The 22,466-nt window shown below is 46.2% G+C and overlaps 1 protein-coding gene across 4 annotated transcripts in view; it reads left to right on the forward strand.

The window, feature by feature from the left end:
- Window positions 1-487: 487 nt before the first annotated feature.
- The window catches only part of CCDC66 (coiled-coil domain containing 66), a 72,132-nt gene continuing 50,153 nt past the window's right edge, over window positions 488-22,466 (forward strand). The window contains exons 1-2 of one of the 4 annotated variants that reach the window (XM_056524394.1): window positions 488-590; window positions 16,798-16,862. In XM_056524394.1, coding sequence (XP_056380369.1) covers window positions 16,830-16,862 — 33 coding nt within the window. In that variant the 5' untranslated portion in view covers window positions 488-590; window positions 16,798-16,829. Of the gene's footprint in view, window positions 591-1,111; window positions 1,365-16,797; window positions 16,863-22,466 lie in introns of those variants that run through there. The other 3 variants (XM_056524392.1, XM_056524393.1, XM_056524391.1) reach the window with 3 other exon arrangements.

Consider the following 22,466-nt stretch of genomic DNA (forward strand, 5'->3'; position numbering starts at 1 on the left):
CGCGGCAATGTACAGGAAAGGGGGCATTCCGTCCCCACATTACACGTCAGCCGGCACACCCCTCCATGTATCTCTATGGATCGTTGACTATTGTTCACTTACCTTTTGTGTTTATATAGGTATCTCCTGTTCCCCGTCAGCCTTGTTGGTATCAAACAGGACATCGGTCCAGCTCCAGTTTCTTTGCACATGCTCCCCGGCCACCGGCCAGCTGTTGCGCCAAGAGCTTTTTGTTTGTGTACATGTTGCCATGACTCCGGACCCGTCAGCTGTTGCCCTCCTGCGGTGACCATGTCTACTTAACATGGTGCCGTGTGCAATAGTGGGGATAGACGTGACCAAGCGGTGTGTTTGACCACGAAACGGGGACGTCGCCGCTCCTCCCACAGCTCCCGGAGCTGCATTTCTTCGTTTCTCCTGTGTGATGTAACATGTCCCAATAAAGTCCCCTGAACAAAGGGTGAGTGCGTCTCTTCTCATTTCTCTGCACATTGTAATATCGTATCCTGCCTGCCTGCCTGCCAAGCTGCTCATTTTTGTGTTTGAAAAAAGAAGGATAATGGAGGAAGGCAGGGACGCATCGGGGCATGGTAGGGATCAATTTATTCAGTGTCACCCGCACTTCCAGCCATTACAAATGATTAGCGTGGCTGAAACTGGTGGCAGATTTCCTTTAACAACCCATAATTAAAATAATAAACCTATATCCTGCAAGTGTTTATGGGAAAAGCAGCACATCAAAAAATAAAGAAATGTGGTGCAAGCAGCCTTGGAGCTCAGGTCAAAGGCCAAAATCCAGATAAATAAAGATTGCTGCAGCACTACAAAAGATAGCAAAATATAATGTAGCTTTATTTCATATCTAAAATAAACAAGTGCTCATGCAGCTGAAACGTGGTAAAAATGTATTTCACTCCCTTTGGCATCAGGGCATGTTGGGAGTTTTGCAACAGCTGGTGAATCACAAGTTGGAGACCACTAGTAATGCTATTTATTTTTCCTTATATTTCAATAACGAAAATCACAGAAACTATAAAGTGTTTTTTTTTTTCTCTTCTTTTCTTATCAACCCGCCCTTATTAAAGATGGCGCCGCTAAGATAACTGCTGACTGGCAGGCAGCCAACCCAGCACAGGAGCACATAGCTTTTTTTCCAACTGTCACCCGGCAAGTAACGCCAGCGCTGATTGGTCGCTCGACAATCCAATGGCTGCGGGGGTGATTGAGCTGTGCCAGCAACCAACGTACACACTGGGAGTCCGGGAAGTGAGCTTAGGATGCCTGCGGGCTGAGAGTGCGGAGGATCCTGACAGAGCGGTGCTAAGGCCGGGGAGCCGGAGGAGCTGAGGGGCCATGAACCTGGGGTGAGCGCTCAGCAGCCCTGTATATACATCTATGGGGATATATATATATATATATATATATATATATATATATATATATATGGGAGTATATACACATTACGTGGGAAGAGGGGTATACACATGTACAGGGAGTGTATACACATTATGGGGGGTGGGGGGAAGTGGGCTTTACACGTACAAGGAGAAGGTGTATACACATGTATGCAGGGGGCTACATGTTTATAGAGGTATACATATGTATGGGAGAGTCCGTGGGGGAGATTTATCAAAACCTGTCCAGAGCAAATGTTGCTGAGTTGCCCATAGCAACCAATCAGATCGCTTCTTTCAGGTTTTGATAAATCTCCCCCTGTGTGTGTATCCAGGTGTGAGGCCATACACCCGTTTTTCCCAAACTGGGTGCCTCCAGGTGTTGCAAAACTACAACTCCCAGCATGCCCGGACAGCCTTTGGCTGTCCGGGCATGCTGGGAGTTGTAGTTTTGCAACATCTGGAGGCACCCTGGTTGGGAAACACTTCCATACTCACTGGTCACAGTACCCAGGATTTAGTATTAAAAAAATAAATAAAAAATCCCGGCACTCACCAGATCTGCTGAAGTATTTGTAGACATCAGAGGAAGGCTATTGCCGAAACACATCCGGTTATTCTTTTCATTATGTGAAATAAACTACAAATCCTTCAGCAGATCTGGTGAGTGCTATGATCCTTTTATACTATGCTCCAGACCTGGTCCTCCTACACCACCACAGAAGTGCCGACCCATCTACATATCAGGACCCGGAACTTGTGCTGGTTCTGACCTTCTGACAATCATAGTGACTGGGGAAAGCAATATTTCTCCATCTTTCCTGTAACGGCATCATCGTGGTGTTTTGTGTTCATTTTGGGGCAGTCAACAATCACTATTGCATCACCCTGCGCCACTGAGGATAATGATCGTCACGACAAGTGCCATATCTACCGAGTCATATACAGCATAAGATTAAAGGGGTAGTCCAGTGGTGAAAAACGTATCCCCTATCCTAAGGATAGGGGATAAGTTTGAGATTGCGGGGGTCCGACCGCTGGGGCCCCCTGCGATCTCTCTGTACAGGGGCCAGGCTCTCCGGCCAGATAGCGGGTGTCGACCGCCGCACGAAGCGGCGGCCGACACGCCCCCTCAATACATCTCTATGGCAGAGCCGGAGATTGCCGAAGGCAGCGCTTCGGCTCTGCCATAGAGTTGTATTGATGGGGCGTGTCGGCCGCCGCTTCGTGTGGAGGTCGACACGCCCCCTTCCCGCGGGCTGTCGGGGCTCCGTACAGGAGATCGCAGGGGGCCCCAGCGGTCGGACACCCCCCCCCCCGCGATCTCAAACTTATCCCCTATCCTTAGGATAGGGGATAAGTTGTTCACCACTGGGTCATTACTGGACTACTCCTTTAAGGGTGAATCGGCTTTTTTCAGCCTCTACACGGTGGCGTAGCCTATTGAATGTGTGCCATACTGGGGTGTATGCCCCACATCAAGGCACTATGGCGAACTCTGTGCTCCGTAAGCCGTGTATGGCTAACTCGGTGCTCTCTAAGGCTACTTTCACACTATAAAGTTCATCCGTTTTAAAGATCTGTCTGATGTTCCGTTATGAAAACCCGTTTTAATCCGTTATAGTCATTAATAACGGACGTTGTTTTGTGATCGGAAGATAGTAACAGGAGAAATAGTGCATGCACTATTTCTTCCGTTCATTCTCCAGTCACAAAATAACATCCGTTATTAATAACGGACTATAACGGATTAAAATGGATAATGTAAAAATCCCATAGACTATAATGGGATTTTCTAACGGATGTTTAATGGCCGATTTTCAGGGTTTTCATAACGGAACATCAAACGGATCTTTAAAACGGATGAATTTTATAGTGTGAAAGCAGCCTTAGCCGCGTATGGCAAACTCTCTGTGTGCTCTTAGCAGCCGTGTATGGCAAACTGTCTATGTTCCATAAACTCCTAGTATGGTTAACCCTGTAGTAACATATTAGTTTCTATTTACATCTTGGCACACCCCCTGACAGAAGGCTTAGTTCAATGGTTTCCAAACTGTGGACCGCCACATGTTTAAACAGCTTCTGGCTGTCCGGGCATGCTAGGAGTTTTGATTTTTGCAACATATGGTGGCCCACAGGCTTAGATATTTGGCTTTTTATGGGCATACTTGCCCAATAGGCTCTCGTTGTATGAAATAGATACCTTTTAATGGGAGCTTTCTTGTCACATGACTGAATGTAGTTAAAGGGCATTATGGTAATTCACAAGTTATAAAGAGATGGTAATATCAGATACACCATCACTTTATGATCAGTAGAGCACCAACCTCTGGTATCCCCACCAGTCCTGAGAATGAAGGGGTCATTCGATGGGGCCAATAGGCATTCCTGGTTCCATGGAAAACAATGGGGTGTATTTCTTTTTTCAGTCATTTTGCTGTATCATGAAACTCAAAATGAGCGCTGAAATATTAAGTGGACACATGCCCTATGGCGCCATACTATGCTGACGCAGAACTCATACAGAGTTGTAATGTGGCCATGTCCTTGAAGCCTTAGTAAATGTGGCTGCCTGTGCAATCACTCCTTTCAGACTACAAGCTGTATTTGCTGTTCCTGTATTTTGCTGGGGGCATTTGCCACCTTTATTATTTGTGTTGCCCCTCTGTGTAGTAGGGATGACAGTAAATCAGGGCCATAAAATGTAGTTTTCTTTGTGTGGGTTCTTTTTTTCCAACATTTACTAAGGTTTCCCTACATTTCGCGTTTTTTACACCTGCTCTGATCTGTCGGGTTTTCCTCAGCTCAAATCCACCACATTTTCTGTGGAAACCTTAGTCAATGGCCCTCATTTACTATTCTAAACCCGACTTGTTTTGTCTGTTTTTTTTGGCGCGTCTTTGTCTGCGACATGTCGCAGACATCGTGCGCCAGTCTGCGACACGATGCAACATTTTTTCCTGACGGACCCGATGTGTATTTTCCCAAACCCGAAAAAGGGGCGTAACCCGACATTTCAGAGCTTTCCCACGTATTTATAAAGGTTTCCAACTGTTGAATTTTTGTGGATTTTTTCCCGACAACTCAGAGGAGTTGGAAACCAAAACCAACAAAACCCACGTGCGACAAACAGGATGCGACACAATAATAAATACCAGGGAAAAAAAGCAGTCGGGTAAGAAAGCAAGATAGACTTACAACCCGATTTTCTAAGTTAACCCCTTAACGACACAGGACGTATATTTACGTCCTGCGCCGGCTCCCGCGATATGAAGCGGGATCGCGCCACGATCCTGCATCATATCGCGTCGGTCCCGGCGCTCATCAACGGCCGGGACCCGCGGCTAATACCACACATCGCCGATCGTGGAGATGTGCGGTATTAACCCTTTAGAAGCGGCGGTCAAAGCTGACCGCCGCTTCTAAAGTGAAACTGAAAGTGACCCGGCTGCTCAGTCGGGCTGTTCGGGACCGCCGCGGTGAAATCGCGGCGTCCCGAACAGCTGACCGGACACCGGGAGGGCCCTTACCTGCCTCCTCGGTGTCCGATCGACGAATGACTGCTCCGTGCCTGAGATCCAGGCAGGAGCAGTCAAGCGCCGATAATGCTGATCACAGGCGTGTTAATACAGGCGTTAATATAGGAGATCAGTGTGTGCATAGGTCCCCTATGGGACCTATAACACTGCAGAAAAAATGTAAAAAAAAAGTGTTAATAAAGGTCATTTAACCCCTTCCCTAATAAGTTTGAATCGCCCCTCTTTTCCCATAAAAAAAATAAAACAATGTAAAAAAAAAAAAAATAATAAACATATGTGGTATCGCCGCGTGCGTAAATGTCCGAATTATAAAAATATATCATTAATTAAACCGCATGGTCAATGGCGTACGCGCAAAAAAATTCCAAAGTCCAAAAAAGCGTATTTTGGTTACTTTTTATACCATTAAAAAAATGAATAAAAAGTGATCAAAAAGTCCGATCAAAACAAAAATCATACCGATAAAAACTTCAGATCACGGCGCAAAAAATGAGTCCTCATACCACCCTGTACATGGAAAAATAAAAAAGTTATAGGGGTCAGAATATGACATTTTTAAACGTATAAATTTTCCTGCATGTAGTTATGATTTTTTCCAGAAGTGCGACAAAATCAAACCTATATAAGTAGGGTATCATTTTAACCGTATGGACCTACAGAATAATAAGGTGTAATTTTTACCGAAATATGCACTGCGTAGAAACGGAAGCCCCCAAAAGTTACAAAATGGCGTTTTTTTTTTCGATTTTGTTGCACAATGATTTTTTTCCGTTTCGCCGTGCATTTTTGGGTAAAATGACTAATGTCACTGCAAAGTAGAATTGGCGACGCAAAAAATAAGCCATAATATAAATTTTTAGGTGGAAAATTGAAAGGGTTATGATTTTTAAAAGGTAAGGAGGAAAAAACGAAAGTGCAAAAACGGAAAAACCCTGAGTCCTTAAGGGGTTAATGAGGGCCAATATGTTGGGATTTTTGAAAATGTTGGGGACACGCCCCCTTTTTGACAACCATGCCCCCTTTTGGGGTTTTCTCAGTAAAATGGAGGGTTGGTGTTTTTTTTTTTTTTTTTTTTTTCAATTCTGGCACAGACATCAGAATCTGGTGCACAACCTTGCAAAACACGTCAGGTTTACATTAGTAAATCGGGGCCAATAATGTAGTTCCCTAATAAATAATGGGACAACCTTCAGTTTTCTCAGTTGATACTTATCATTGTGACTGTTGTTTCAAATTTCTTGACTATGGCATGAACCATGTGACCAGTAAGCAACTTATCTTACGTCCGGCACAAATGAAAAATCGCCTCAGAACTTGCTGCAGGATGTTACTTTTCTATGGCAGAGGTGTTATGAATTTGTGTTATTTTCAACGTTTGCACATTATTTTTGCACCTTTTTTAAAGAGACGCAGTTAATAAATCTCATCCACTGCATAGTCAAGAATGAAGTTACTGCATTTCACTGTCACTTTTGCAAAAGTTGTCTATTTTAAAATTGCGCAAACGTTTAACAAAAACTGTGCAAAAATGATTGCGCCAAGTTTCAGCCAATAATGTCAGGAAGGCAATAATTAATCTCCCCCCAATATTTCTGTAACTTAGGCTATGTTCACATGAACATTCGCTCATTACACTTAAATGACAGGACTTTAGCAAAGAAAAAAAAAACCTGCATATGTTTTGTTTTTTTTCTCTGCTAAAAACTTTCAAAATAACATCTAACGGAAACCCTGACGCTCCTGTTGGGTTCCATTGATGTCACTTATGACACCCTCCGTCCCAGCCCTATTATTCAGCTGTTGTAACAGAGCTCCACACTGCTGATGTGAACGCCTTGTACTAGGGACAAAACAGGCCCCCTCCGTGTATTTCTGTGAAAGAGCCGGATATTCAGCATTCGGCTATCTCATATAGAGGTAGAGATACATGGAGGGGCCGTGTCGGCCACCCATTCATGCGAGGGGTCGACACTCCGTTCCTGGGGACAACCAGGGTCCCCTGTAGAATAATGTTGTGGGGTCCTAGCGGTTTGTTTTGATCTGATTTTTTGATTGCTTTTTAAAAAAAAATTTTAATGGTATAAAAAGTGACCAAAAATACGCTATTTTGGACTTTGGAATTTTTTTGGCGCATACGCCATTGACCGTGCGGTTTAATTAACTATATGTTTTTATAGTTTGGACACTTATGTACGTGGCGATATATATGTTTATTTTTATTTACAGTTTTTTTTTTGTTTTGTTTTTATGGGAAAAGGGGGGTGAATGAAACTTTTATTAGGGGAGGGGTTAAATCATCTAACTTTTTTTTATTTTTTCACTTTTTTTTTTTGCAATGTTATAGCCCCCATAGGGGACTACAACATGCAACACACTGATCAATGCTATACCATATCATAGCATTGATCAGTGTTATCAATGCTTGACTGCTCCTGCCTGGATCTCAGGCACAGAGCAGTCTTCGGCAACCGGACGCCGAGGAGGCAGGTAAGGGACCCTCCTTGTGCGTCCTAGCTGATCAGTGAAACTTTGGTGGTCCCGATCAGCCCAACTGAGCTGCCAGGAGTGCGTCTTTGTAACTTTAGATGTGGCAATCAAAGTCTAAAGGGTTAATAGCACGTCACTGCGATCGGCGATGTCTGCTATTAACCACGTGACCCTGCGTTATAAAAAAGGGAGTGGGTGCAGGATGTACAGGTATGCCCTGTGTCCTTAAGAGGCTAAATGAAAACGGTCAGCCTGTTCACCCACACTAAACCCAATACACTGGGTTAGTGTTTTGGTGAGCAGCAGTCAAACGAGGGTTCACTTACTTGTATATGTCCAGTAGGTCCGGAGATATGTCCTCCAAAAGATCCTCTACGGAATTCAGTGAATCACGCACAGGGGGAGGGGCTCCACCCACTCAATTTACATTTCATTGTCTGTGACTCCACATCCTAGTGGAGTAACAAAGCCCTGCCCCCACGAAGCCCCACCCTCTGCATGTGATTTACTGAATTCAGCAGAGGATCTCCTGGGGGGCATATCTCGGGACCTACTGGACATATTTAAGTAGATGACCCCTCGTTGGACTCCTGTTCACCCATACTATAACCCTGTGTATTGGGTTTAGTGTGGGTGAACAGGCTGACAGTTTTACTTAAAAGGCGTGCTCCGGGGAAGTTAAGAAAAATAAAAAAACGCCCCCAAAGTTAACACAATACCTGTTCTGTGTCCCCTCTAGTTATCCATATGATTTTGCCAGCTCCTGTGGCCCCTGTTGTCTCTTAAATATTCTTTTTCCTTGCTTGCAGCCCAGAATACAACTCCCAGCAGTCAGTGTGGCTCTGTGTAATGGCTGCCAGACAATTGATTTTACTATCTGTGTGCATGCTACGTTGTGGTAAACACACTTGGGGAGATTTATCAAAACCTGTGCTGAGGAAAAATTGACTAGTTGCCCATAGCAATCAATCAGATCAGTTTTGAAAAGGCCTCTGCAAAATGAAAGAAGCGATCTGATTGGTTGCTATGGGCAACTCAGCAACATTTTCTCTGGACAGATTTTTATAAATCTCCCCCACTGTGTACATGTATTTTCTTTCAAATTGTTCTCACCCCCCCAGCAATAAATCATGCTATTCTCTGAATGGAAAAGAGCAGCATTATGTGCTTAGGAGACTGGGCTTCTCTGCAGGCAAGCTCCTCACACAGGAAGAGGGAGGATCGGTGTGGCTGTGAAGCCAGAAATCATGTGGTGGTTGTCTTCCAGGAGGGTGGGGGGCTAGGTCTCAGTGAGGGGTTTGCAGAAAGACAAGGAGGATCTGAGAATGACTTCTTTCTCTCACTCGCTGCATGTAAGTGACAGCTGAAAGAGGGAAACTGCTCTATATAGCTAATGAATGATATTTAGACAAATAGGTTGGTGAGAGGGAAAGGATGGGCTATGGATTTAGTTCCCCGGAGTACCCATTTAAAGTCCTGACTTTCATGTTCTGCTGATGCTTGACTGGGTTGCCTCCGGGTACACTATACTGAAAGGTTAATAGGTTTCATGTGAAATTGGCCTTTGTATCTGAGTTTTCAGATCAGGAATATACTATCTAGTGGATATTTTATGTATACAGTTCCTATATACGGTTTTGTATTGGAAATCCGTGTACAGCCGTGTCCGTATACATAGACCTCCCATGCAAAAATGAATGCAACAAAAAGTATCGGTTGTGTACGTTTTTGTGCTTTTTTTTTTTTTTTTTTACCGTACACAAAATTGCACTACGGTTTTGTGTCCATTTTAAAAATTGGAATCAAGGATGTAGGTGCAAACCAGCTCACCCCCAGGTGCACGGACCGAACGTGGACATCGGCCCACACGTATGTAGAAAGGAAATGGATGTCCGGCGCCAAAATTCGTGAACAAGAGCTTTATTAGGTTGCCTTCGGAAACATCAAACACACTCTGGTAACGTGATGCATTTCAGCCTCAGGAAGGCCTTAGTCATACACTTGTTACACACATGGACCTTCTTATATATGGAGGAGGGAAGTGACCTCAAGGGTAACACCCAGTCCACGTCACTGCACACCTCCATACATAATTACATGCAGTTCATTAAAGGGTACCTATCATCAAAAAAACTTTTGATGTAGTATAGATCAAGCCTTAATGAATATCTTTCCAATTGGTTTGTATTAAAAAAATTTGCATCCTTTATTGTTTTTTTTTTTACTATTAAAAATGTCACCACTAAGGGTTTCACTAGCAAGCCTATGTACTGATTTCGGACTCATGCCGGCATGAGGCCAAAACCACAGACTGCGGGCAGGACAAAGGCGAGCTCGGCGCATCTCCCCGTCTGTCAAGGAGACAGGCGGGTACGAGCACTGTTCTCCTTCATCAGCAGAGTGTGCATAATGAGCATCACCACTAAATCTCACTAGAGCAAGAGAAAGGTGGATCAGAGAGGAGCTATGAGGAGAGAAATACATACCTAGGTAAAACTCCACATAAAGATGCAATATGATATAATTATAAATCCAGTCAAAAACACTGTAATTAAATGATAAAGGTATATGATCTTCAGAACAAGAATAAATATTGAGACAAAAAAGCCAGAAACAACACCTAGTGTCTGACACTGAAGGTGCCCAGAGAGATCAATAATGTAGTATTGTGTTTAGCCACCTATTCAGACCATGCGGGACTCTTATATTCGGTTTTAGGATCCAATATATCTCGCAATCTAAAACTTTGTTTCATAGAGCCTCCTCTAGGTGGCTTTATCAAGGAATTGTAGCACAAGACATGAGTCTATGTGTGAAACACACCAGTATGTGAAGCCCCAAGGAGTAAAACCAACTACAATGTATGGTTAAGAATATTTTATTAAATAACTTATAGGGTACGCATTAGGTCTGCACGATATATCGCAAAAGCAATCGAATCGCGTTTTTTAATTTTTGCGATATAGTGATACGGCCCCTCCGGCCGGCTCCCGTGTGCTGCTGGGGGCGGGGGCCGGCCAGAGTTGGTACAAACAAATTTAAATACAAAGTCAGTTTTTCCCAACCAGGGTGCCTCCAGTTGTTGCAAAACTACAACTCCCAGCATGCCCGGACCGGAAAAGGCTGTCCGGGCGTGCTGGTAGTTGTAGTTTCACAACAGCTGAAGCCACCCTGGTAGAAAAACACTGAGCTAAATAATAGGGCGCAGAGAGAGAAAAAAAAACCTTCTGCTCACCTACTCCTACATCCTGCAGATGCCATTTCCCTCTGTGCGGTCCGGTGTCTCCTCTCTTCACCATTCAACTAGTAGGACCTTTCCCTTTTCAGCCAATCACTGTCCGCAGCGGTGTCACGTGTCAAGCCAGTTATTGGCTGATGGGGAAGGGTCTTTTTGGCAGCAAGCCCACTAGGTTTCCTGGATCCAGTGGGAGATATGAAAACCACCCGGGAAACCCAATGTATTGCTGCAGTACAAAATGTGACAAGGGGGGAATGTGACATGGAAGGAAGATTGTGAAAGGGGGGGGGGGGGGAGTGTGACAGGGGGAGGGGGAATGTGTTGCCCGTCATTACGCGCAGAGCGAACTCGCTCTGTGCAGTAATGAGAGCGGGGTGCCGCAGCGGCGATCCCGGGGGTCCCCAGCAGCGGGACCCCGGCGATCTGACATCTTATCCCCTATCCTTTGGATATGGGATAAGATGTCTAGGGCGGAGTACCCCTTTAAAGCACATCTGGTTCTTTCATTTCAAATTCATTGTGGTGTATAGAGCCAAAAAGTTAAAATTGTGACGTTGTCCCAAGATTTATGGACAGTACATATAAATGAATTTTTATTTAAATTTTTTTTAATATATATTGATTAAAAGAAGGGGGTTACTGGGGTGAGAAGTCCTGTATGAGTAGGAGAACAGGTAAGTAAATTAGATATTACATAAATATATACTATGGGGGAGATTTATCAAAACCTGTGCAGAGGAAAAGTTGCCCATGGCAACCAATCAGCTTGCTTCTATCATTTTTAACAAGGCCTCTGCAAAATGAAAGAGGCGATCTGATTGGTTGCTATGTGCAACTGGTCAACTTTTCCTCTGCACAGGTATTAATAAATCTCCCCCATAGTGTAGAGACCTGACTCTGCTGTATAAAGTTCTGGTGCTATAGAGGTGCAATTACTATGCAAATAAAACAAAGTGCAAAAAAATTGTGCTAAATCAATCCAAAAATGAGATACTCATGTGGTACATACATAAAATAGAAAAACAAGTGATTGTGCTAATGACAGCTAGTACCATGAAAATAGCAGCAACAGGAGAACAAGTGACTGTGCCAATAGCAGCAATAACAGTGAAAATAGCAGCCAGTATACAGATAGTCAGCTCATGCAAAGGAGACAGGACTCACCACAACTGGGTGTTACTCCTGATGTCACTTCCCTCCTCCATATATAAGAAGGTCCATGTGTGTGTGTAACAAGTGAATGACTAAAGCCTTCCTGAGGCCAAAACACATCACGTTACCAGAGTCTGATGTTTCCGATGGCAACCTAATAAAGATCTTATTCACGAGTTTTGGTGCTGGACATCCATTCCCTTTCTACAGTTTAAAAGCCGTTACGTTTTTCCAACATTGAAGTCAATAAAAAAAAAACGCATGGGTCTACGATGGCATACGGTTTTTGGGATACGTTTTTTGCACCCGTTAAAGCAGTGTATTTAAAAAAAGTTTTTAATAAGTTTAAAAACACCCATTAACCCCTTCCCTATTAAAAGTTCAGATAAAAAAAAAAATATATATATATATATAAAATCTCAAATCACAGAATTGCATTTTTTATGTTTATATCATCATATCCCAGAAAAAAATTAAGTAAAAAAGTGTTCAAAAAGTCTGATCAATACCAAAATGGTACCGATACCAGGGGTGTGGAAATTTTATAAAAAACTAAAATGGAGCAAAATCTACTTGTCCCTCATGACGATCCACTTGTCCGGACCATTTTTCGCTTTTACACTCTCGCTTTTTCCTCCTCACCCTATAATAGCCATAATTACCTACTATAAGGATGCCATTTAATTTTTCAATAACATATTCTCTGAACAAAAAAAATAAAAAAATATACCGTATATACTCGAGTATAAGCCGAGTTTTTCAGCACGATTTTTCGTGCTGAAAACACCCCCCTCGGCTTATACTCGAGTGAACTCCCCCACCCGCAGTGGTCTTCAACCTGCGGACTTCCAGAGGTTTCAAAACTACATCTCCCAGCAAGCCCGGGCAGCCATCGGCTGTCCGGGCTTGCTGGGAGTTGTAGTTTTGAAACCTCCGGAGGTCCGCAGGTTGAAGACCACTGCGGCCTTCAACATCATCCAGCCCCCTCTCACCCCCTTTAGTTCTGAATACTCACCTCCGCTCGGCGCTGGTCCGGTCCTGCAGGGCTGTCCGGAGAGGAGGTGGTCCGGTGAGGAGGTGGTCCGGGCTGCTATCTTCACCGGGGAGGCCTCTTCTAAGCGCTTCGGGCCCGGCCTCAGAATAGTCACGTTGCCGTGACAACGACGCAGAGGTGCGTTCATTGCCAACGTACTTCTGCGTCATTGTCAAGGCAACGCCTCTATTCCGGGCCGGAAGCGCGGAGAAGAGGCGCCCCCGGTGAAGATAGCAGCCCGGACCACCTCCTCACCGGACCACCTCCTCTCCGGACAGCCCTGCAGGACCGGACCAGCGCCGAGCGGAGGTGAGTACTCAGAACTAAAGGGGGTGAGAGGGGGCTGGATGATGATGAAGGCCGCAGTGGTCTTCAACCTGCGGACCTCCGGAGGTTTCAAAACTACAACTCCCAGCAAGCCCGGACAGCCGATGGCTGCCCGGGCTTGCTGGGAGTTGTAGTTTTGAAACCTCTGGAGGTCCGCAGGTTGAAGACCACTGAGGGCGAATGATGAGAAGAGGATGATGAAGGGGGGGGTGTGGGGATGATGAAGGGGGGTGGGGATGATGAAGGGGGGGTGTGGGATGATTACAAGGGGATGATGAAGGGGGGATGTGTGGGATGATAAGGGGATGATGAAGGGGGGATGTGTGGGATGATAAGGGGATGATGAAGGGGGGATGTGTGTGATGATGACAAGGGGATGATGATGAGGATGTTAATGACGGGTCTGGATGATTACATGGGGGGATGAGGTATTTCCCACCCTAGGCTTATACTCGAGTCAATAACTTTTCCTGGGATTTTGGGTTGAAATTAGGGGTCTCGGCTTATACTCGGGTCGGCTTATACTCCAGTATATACGATATATATATATATATATATATATATATATATATATATATATTTGGGGAAGTGAAATTGAAATAGTAAAAAATTATTTTGCAGATTTGGTGGTTTTTCTTTTCTACACCATTTACCTTGTGGTTGAGCAAACATGTTTTGATACTTTAGGCCGGCCTGATTACAGCAATACCAGATTTGTATAATTTGCGTCATGTTTTGCTAATTAAAAAAAAAATTCTGAACTTTTTTGAATTTTTTTTAATTGCCATTTTTTTAATTGCCATTGCTTTTTTTTTTCGCATACCAGGCTGTATGAGGGCTAATTTTTTGCGCCATAATCTGTTTTTTGTATCTGTACCATTTTGGTATTAATCTGACTCTTCAATCGCTTTTAAATTATTATTTTTTCTGGGATATTATAAAAATTGCAATTCTGTGGTTTGGTATTTTTTTTTTACATTTACCGTATGGGATACATAATGTTATATTTTAATAGTTCGTACAATTACGCATGCAGCGATACTAAATATGTTTATTTTTATTATGTTTACATGTTTTTATATAGGAAAAGGGGGTGATTTGAACTTTTAACATGGAAGGGGTTAAGGTGTGTCTTTCAAACTTTGATTAAAACTTTTTTTTTTTTTACACTTTTTATTAGACTTTTAGGAGGAATCATTAGATTCCTCATACAGATCAATAGAGTTCTGTGTGCTCTGCGATCCATTGATAGAGCCTAGTCCAGCAAGGCTCTATCTATGACAGAGCCACGGACACCAGGAAGCAGAGGTAAGCCCACTACCTCTATAGTGGATCGCCCCCCTGCGATCCACCCCACTAGCCCACCAGGGAGCATTCACATGTCCCTTTAGACGGCGCTGTCAGCTTTGACAGTGGCGATCTAAAGGGTTAATAGCCAGCCACGGCGATCGCCGCATGCTGGCTATTAGCGGCAGCCCCCAGCTACTGAGAACAGCCGGGGGTCGCAGAGTATGGAGCGGGCACAAGTCCGGAGCCCGTTCCATACAGACTGCTGATCGCCGCATGCAGTCTCCCCGTGCAGACATGCGACCGCTCCTCCCCTCAGCTCGCTAAAGCTGGGGGAGCGAAGGCAGAGGACACAGGTCTGCACGGGAAGCAACACACGTACACAGCTTCTCATCTCCCCTCCTGCTCTGCATTCGAAGAACGCAAGTTTCCACAGCCGGGGGCTGCAGAGTATGGAGCGTGCACAAGTCGGTAGCCCTCTCCATACAGACCGCTGACCGCCGCAATGCTGGTCAGGTCCGGCCCTGCTTGCCCAAAGCCGGGCTAAGGGCCGGAAAAATTCACCTGCCCGGAATGGCACGTCCCGGGTGTCGGGCGATAGGAGTTCCTCATCCCTGGATACAAACAGCAGATTACGGCCCAAAAAATTAGCCCTTATACAGCACAGTATACGGAAAAATAAAAATGTTATAGGCGGTCAGAATTATTTATTTTTTTTTTATAAAGTTTTTAAAAAAATTATAATTATTAAAACATGATGCAAACGAAACAAATTTGGTATTGGTGTAAACAGGCCGACTGTAAGTATCAAAATAATATGTAAGTTTGACCACGAAGGTGAATGGCGGAAAAAAAAAAATAATAAAATGCATCTTTTTCAATTTCACCTCACAAATATATATATTTTTTTTGTTTCAAAGCATAAGTTATGGAAAATGAAAGGTGTCATTACATAGTATACTTGACCCTGCAAAAAAAAAAACAAGCCTCATATGGGTCTGTAGATGGGGGAAAAATAAGAGTTATGGCTATTATAGGACGAGGAGGAAAAAACGAAAGTGCAGAAACTAATAAAGACCTTATTTACAGACTATTTTGTTTGAAATTATTTTATCTACCAGGGCAAGTGGATTTTCTTGAGGGACCAGCAGATTGTGTTCTGCTTTAGTCCCTTGGTGCGCATGATTTCCTGCTGCAGGTTCAATGTAAACTGAATGACCGAACACAATTTAAAAACCTGTGCAGCAAATCTGCAGAGAATACTGTACGTATGAATAGACCCTTAGGGGGTTGCATTTTATTCTGTAGGTCCATATGATTAAAATTATACCTAATTTATATAGGTTTTGTTTTATTTGTAGTGGGGGAAAAAAAAAACCTTTTTGTTAAGAAAATTAGTAGGCTTAAAATTGTCCTATTCTGACCCTTAACTTTTTATTTTCTGTATACAGGGATGTATGACTGATAATTTTTTGCACCGTGATCAATAGTTTTTAACTGTACTATTTTTGTTTTTATTGGACTCTGATCACTTTTTATGAATTTTTTTTTTCTGTTATATTTATGCCATGTGGTTTAATTAAAATGTATATTTTCATAATTCAGACAGTTATGCATGCGGCAATACACATGTTTGTTTTTACATGGGAGTAGGGAGTGATTCAAACTTTTACTAGGGGGAAGTTATCACCCATAGAAAGCAGTTGGCAACATTGAGTTGCCAGCTTTAGGTCCCGTCATTGGTTTGGTCACGGGATCTAAAGGGTTAATAGCCTTGCAGCATCGATTGCTTGAGGCTATTAGCTGCGGCCCCTGGCTGTTGACTCCAGCCGGGGGCCACACAGTATGGAGTGGGATGACGTCATAATCCAGCTTCCTAGCTTCTCCACCCTTTGCAGGACGTACCCATACATCCTCGGGAGGGAAGGTGTTAACTCCCAAGGAGTGTGTTTACATGGCATCATTTTGGTGGGAAAATTTATCTTTGAAATTCTGCTACATAAAGAGAACATTATGGTAAAAGTTATTACCGCTGTCCCATTCACACGGCAGAAATTTCTTACGACTCCCCTGTTACTCTGGGAAGAAACCCAGAAAAGCACCTTTAGATATATACATTTTTTTTTTTTTTTTTTTTAATGGGGAACACCAGCCAAGTTTGACCAATTGTCAGAAGAGCTGACTGATCCTCTTCACATAACAGTGCTGGTTGTGTTTTTTTTTTTTTTTTTCCGGGAGACATAAAAGCTTTATATGGTGTGGCGATAACATTAAAAGTCCTATAATATGAACCTGTAATAAGTAATTTATCATTCTGTATCAATTTGTTTTCTTATGCAGAGATGGACTGATGCTGGAAACTCAAATTTTAAATGGCAAACCCAAACTCATTTTGGCACCTTATGGTAAGATGTTTATCACAAGACTTTTAAATGTTTCTACTGGTTAGGCTGGGTTTACACTGTTAAAGCAGTGTGGTGCACTGCAGTGGGTCCCACTCACTTCAATGACCTGACAAAGTTGGCTAGTAGCCAAGTTTAGGCCGTATACGCTCAATTACCGGGACACAATAGTTCCAGAAAATAAGCATATAATAGCAAGAAGTGGCCTGAATGTTGTCACTAGCTGACTATGATTGAGTCATTAACGTGAATGGGACCTGCTGCAGTCTACCACAGTATATGTCCGCATTCCTTTCTTGATGGGATGTTGACCTATAGCTAGGGTGCACTTCTTTAACGCAGTCTGAACCTAAGTCTGATATTGGGGGGACACAGACAGTGGTTGTATCTTGCTGTCTCTAGGAGATGTGACACTATGGCAACAAAAACAGTTGGCTCCTCCCAGCAGAATATACCCGCCTTCAGGCTCTGAGCTAATCAGTTTAAGCTTAGTGTCTGAAGGAGATGGACATGGTCTGGTTTGCTCCAGACTTGGTCTTCTGTTTTTTTGTTTTCCTAGTTAGGGACGTGTTAGTTTTTTATTCCTTTTCTTTTCTGTTTTCAGGTGGGGACTCAGGGACTGGGGTTCCCCGTTTCCCCATTGCTAGTGAGGGGGCACAGACATTGCGTATATGCGCTGTTAACCCCCCCCCTCGCCAACGGTCAACGCTTGGGTGGTACCTTTATGGGTCCGGGTCCCCCCATTTACCTGCTCGCCTTGTTCGCGCATAGCAGCCAGGCGTGATGCAGGTAACTAAAGCTGACTGAAGACTTCACTGAAGACTCCTTTAGGTAAGTTCTTCTGACTGAGGTAAGTACTTTCCCCCCTTTTTTCTCCATAGGTACGGACTCGCAACCTCTGGAGACCCCCTGTTTTGACCTACACTTTATGGGCTAGCGTATGCAAGGGCTGTACTTTATTCTGGGAGAGCAGTGGCACCTGAGGGGGCATTTTTTGTGGGGCACTACACTTGTGTGTGTGTGTGTGTGCTTGGTGCACTTCACTTATGTGTGTGCGTGTGTGCTTGTGCTACCATGTCAGCGCCTTTATATGCGACTGTCAGCCGCGGCGCTGTATTGGGCCGGACGCTCTCAGCGCCGGCTTACTTTCTCTTTCACCGGCAGTCTCTGCCGGCGCTTTGTCCGCCCGCTCTCTTCCCCCGGGTGCATAAAAGGCTGTCAGGTGCGCTCGGCACAAGGAGCGGGCGCCATGACAGTTCTTTAAGGCCGTCTATAGCTCCGCCCACAGGGCTAGGAGCTCTCAGAGGCGCGAAGCAGCCTTCAATCAGCGCCGTGGGCGCGATTTGCAGTTAGAAGGGGTCAGTTAGTGAGTGCCTTGCTTCAGGCACGCCCCTCTCATCCTATTGGCTGGCCTGTTCACTCTCTTTCTAGGTGCTCAGAGTGCGTTCTCCTCACTGCAGCTGACAGGGGACACAGACTAGGGTAAGAAAGTTCCTATCTCCTTTTAAACAGAAACCTGGAACGTCCGTGACTTACTATCTCTGTAAGTACTGTAATACCAAGATGTCTGGCTCTGCTGAGCCCACTTGCCCTGCCTGCTTCACTGCTCCCCAGACCCCCTGATGTCCCTTCGGTCCCGGTGGGTTCAGCAGCTCCTCCAGCCTGGGTTTCTTCCCTGTTCCAGTATATGGCTGACTTGACCAAAGTCTCCCGTTCGGTGGCTGAAGCCTCCCGGAAAGTGGTGTCCGCCTTGAAGGGGTCTTCCCTGCGCAGGACCTCGGGAAGGGCCCGTTCCTCTTCTCCACATACTTCACGCTCTCACAAGCGTCCTAGGGGTGCCTCGTCTGACTCTTCCCTTGAGTCTTCAGATAGACGTGAGCGTTCCCCTCGTGGGTCCCCCCCCCCCCCCGGTCATCTGGGCACAAACGTCGTTCCTCTAGAGGACGTTCTCGGAGTCGCCTCTCTGCCACGCCAGGGCCGCGTACTCGGTCAGGGTCGCCCCCTCCAGGACTGCCTCTACTCATTCTCATTCCCCTGGTGGACGAGGCTTCCGAGCCGGCATCTGACTCAGAGGACCACCCGGACTCAATTGCAACGGTGAACTCTTTGGTGACAGCCCTAAGAGACACCTTTCACTTAGAGGACCCAGGATCTTCGGATGTCAATCTAGGAGTATCCTTTCATCGTGCTAAGCAGGCACTTCAAAGGTTCAGCTCTCACGCTGACTTTGACGACATTCTGGAAACCGCATGGAAACATCCAGACAAGAGGTTTACGGGAATCAAGACGATTCAAGAACGTTATCCATTTGACAAGGACCTGGTCACTAAGGTGGTTTCCCCTCCCTCAGTGGATCCACCAATTTCCCGGATCTCTAAGGCGACTACACTGCCTCTGGCAGATGCCGCTGCCTTCAAGGATCCCACGGACAAGAAGGTAGAATCCTTAGCGAAGTTTGCCACTGAAGCAGCTGGCTCTTCTCTTCTTCCCATCTTCGCCTCGACTTGGGTGTCCAAGGGCCTGGCGGAGTGGTGCCAAAAGCTCCATCAGGATATCTTAGCGGGATCCCCCCCGGAGGATCTATCTGCTCTGGCTCTCCAATGCTCTAAAGCTGGGGACTTCCTGTGCACAGCTTCCTGCAGGCAGCCCGTTGTTCTGCTTTTGCTGTGGGTCACCTAGCGGCTCTCCACCGCTCTATGGGGCTTAAAGCTTGGAATGCGGATGCCGCTTCCTAAAGGTCTCTCACTGAGCTTCCCTTTACGGGCGGCCGTCTTTTTGGCAAACGCCTTGATGAAATTATCTCTGAGGCAACGGGAGGTAAGAGTTCCTTGTTACCTCAAAATAAGGCTCGCCCTACTTCCCAAAGGAAGCCCTTTTCCTTTCGGTCCTTTCGGACCTTTGGCTCCAGCAAAGGGTCCGGGCAGGCGCCCTCGCGGGACAGGAAGGCTCCCTCGTTCCGGGCACGCCCGTCTTGGAAGTCTGACTCCAACCGTTCCGGCCACTTTGCGCCCAAATCAGGCAACCGCAAGCCCACTTCTGCATGAAGTGAGGCCCCCACCCGCGATTTCTTCTCGGGTGGGAGGTCATCTCTTGTTTTTTCGAGACATTTGGACCTCTCACATTCAGGACTCTTGGGTCAGGGATGTAGTGTCCAACGGTTACCGGATCGAATTTGCCTCCCTTCCGAGGGATCGCTTTTTTTGCTCCCGGGCCCCCCGGTCTCCTCCTCCTGGCGAAGCAATTTCGAGCAGCTCTCCAGTCTCTGCTTCTTCAGGGGGTTATTGTTCCCGTTCCTCCAGGTGAACGGTTTGGGGGTTTCTATTCAAATCTTTTTGTGGTTCACAAGAAGGACTGTTCTGTGCGTCCACTTTTGGACCTCAAGCGTCTCAACAATCACCTTCTCTTCCGCCACTTCCGAATGGAACCTCTCTGTTTGGTGGTGGCGTCCCTAGAACAAGGGGAGTTCCTTTCATCAGTAGACATCAAGGATGCCTACCTCCATGTGCCAATATTCCCAGGCCATCATCGATACCTCTGCTTTGCGGTTGCGGAGGGGCACTTTCAATTTGTAGCTCTCCCCTTCGGTCTAGCCACGGCTCCTCGGGTCTTTACAAAGATCCTTGCGCCAGTGATGGGCCTGTTACGCTCGAGGGGACTCTCGGTGATGCCCTATCTGGACGACCTTCTCATCAAGGCTCCAACCAGAGCCCAGACTCTGGAGAATCTGGACGTCACTCCCCACACTCTGACTCGCTTCGGGTGGATGGTCAACCGGGGCAAGTCAGTCCTCCGCCCTACCCAGTCTCTAACCTTCCTGGGACTTCAATTTGACACAGCCTCTGCCCGGATTTGTCGTCCGCTGGACAAACGTCTGGCGCACCGGTCGGGGGTCTGCTCCCTTCAGTCCCGGGTATCAGTCTCCATCCGCACTTGTGTGGAAGTCCGGGGTCGGATGGTGGCAACTATGGAGACCTTACCCTTTGCCCAGTTTCATTACCGCCCCCTTCAACTGGCGATTCTTTCTCGATGGAACAGGTCTCCTCTGTCCCTCGATCGTCAGATTGTTCTCCCTCGCAGGGTCAGTCAGTCTCTGCTCTGGTGGCTCCGCTCCCCCCTTCTTCTCCAAGGGCGGTCGTTTCTTCCCCTTCACTGGCAGATTGTTACAATGGATGCCAGCCTGTCGGGCTGGGGTGGCGTGTTCAGGGATTGGATGGTTCAGGTACTCTTGTCTCCCCAGGAGACCCTTCCTCCGATAAACATATTAGAATTACGGGCGATTCTTCTTTGTCTTCTTCATTGGGAGTCCCGTCCCGTCCTGTCTGCGTTCAGTCGGACAACGCCACGGCCGTGGCGTACATAAATCGACAAGGCGGCACTCGCAGCTGGGCAGCCATGGCCGAGGTGACAAATATTCTCACCTGGACGGAGAGCAAGGTTCTGGCCATTTCGGCGATTCACATTCCGGGAGTGCTCAACTGGGAAGCGGACTACCTCATTCGGTCCTCACCCGACCCTGGCGAGTGGTCTCTACATCCAGAGGTCTTCGCACAACTCTGCGACCTCTGGGGCATTCCGGACGTGGACCTCTTCGCGTCCCGGCACAATCGGAAGATCCTTCCTTTTGTGTCCAAGTCCCGGGACCCTCAGGCTCTGGCCGTGGACGCCCTAGTGATTCATTGGGCGGGGTTTGCCCTACCCTAACCGTTCCCTCCTCTTCCGCTCCTTCCCATGGTGCTGAGGAAGCTCAAGGTAGAGGACGTCCCCGCCATTCTGGTAGCTCCAGATTGGCCCCGAAGGTCGTGGTACGCCGACGTAGTCAGGCTCCTGGACGACACTCCACTGCGCCTTCCGCTCCGTCCGGACCTGCTCTCTCAGGGTCCTCTTTGCCACCCCAATTTACAGCCGCTGCATTTGACGGCATGGCGGTTGAGACCGCGGTTTTGAGGGCCCGCGGGTTCTCTTCCCAAGTCATACACACCAAGGTTCGTAAGCCCTCCTCTGCAAGAATTTACCACCGTACTTGGCGGTCTTATTTTCGTTGGTGTGAAGCTCAAGACTTCTCCCCTGTAACCTTCTCGGTTCCCAGTCTTCTCTCCTTTTTGCAGTCGGGGTTGGAACTAGGGTTGTCTCTCAGTTCCCTTAAAGGTCAGGTTTCGGCCCTTACTGTTCTTTTCCAGCGGCCCCTGGCTTCTAATTCTCATGTCCGGACTTTCCTTCAAGGAGTGACGCATGCTGTTCCTCCTTATCGGTCACCCTCTCCCCCTTGGGACTTGAATTTGGCTCTGAGTGCCCTCCAGGGTGAACCCTTTGAGCCCCTTAGAGAGGTGTCTCTCCGCCTCCTTTCTTGGAAAGTGGCATTTCTTGTTGCTATCACCTCAATCCAGAGGGTGTCTGAATTGGCAGCTCTCTACTGCCGTTCTCCGTTTCTGGTGATCCACCAAGACAAGGTTGTTTTCCGGCCAGATCCCTCCTTTTTGCCTAAGGTGGTTTCGGCCTTTCATCTCAATGAGGACTTTGTCCTCCCGTCTTTTTGTCCTGCTCCTTCTCATCATAAGGAGCGCTTACTACACAAGCTGGATGTAGTTCGGGCTGTTCGGTCTTATCTCT

This window comes from Hyla sarda, chromosome 6, assembly GCF_029499605.1.
Source record: "Hyla sarda isolate aHylSar1 chromosome 6, aHylSar1.hap1, whole genome shotgun sequence".
In the NCBI taxonomy this organism is placed as follows: domain Eukaryota; kingdom Metazoa; phylum Chordata; class Amphibia; order Anura; family Hylidae; genus Hyla; species Hyla sarda.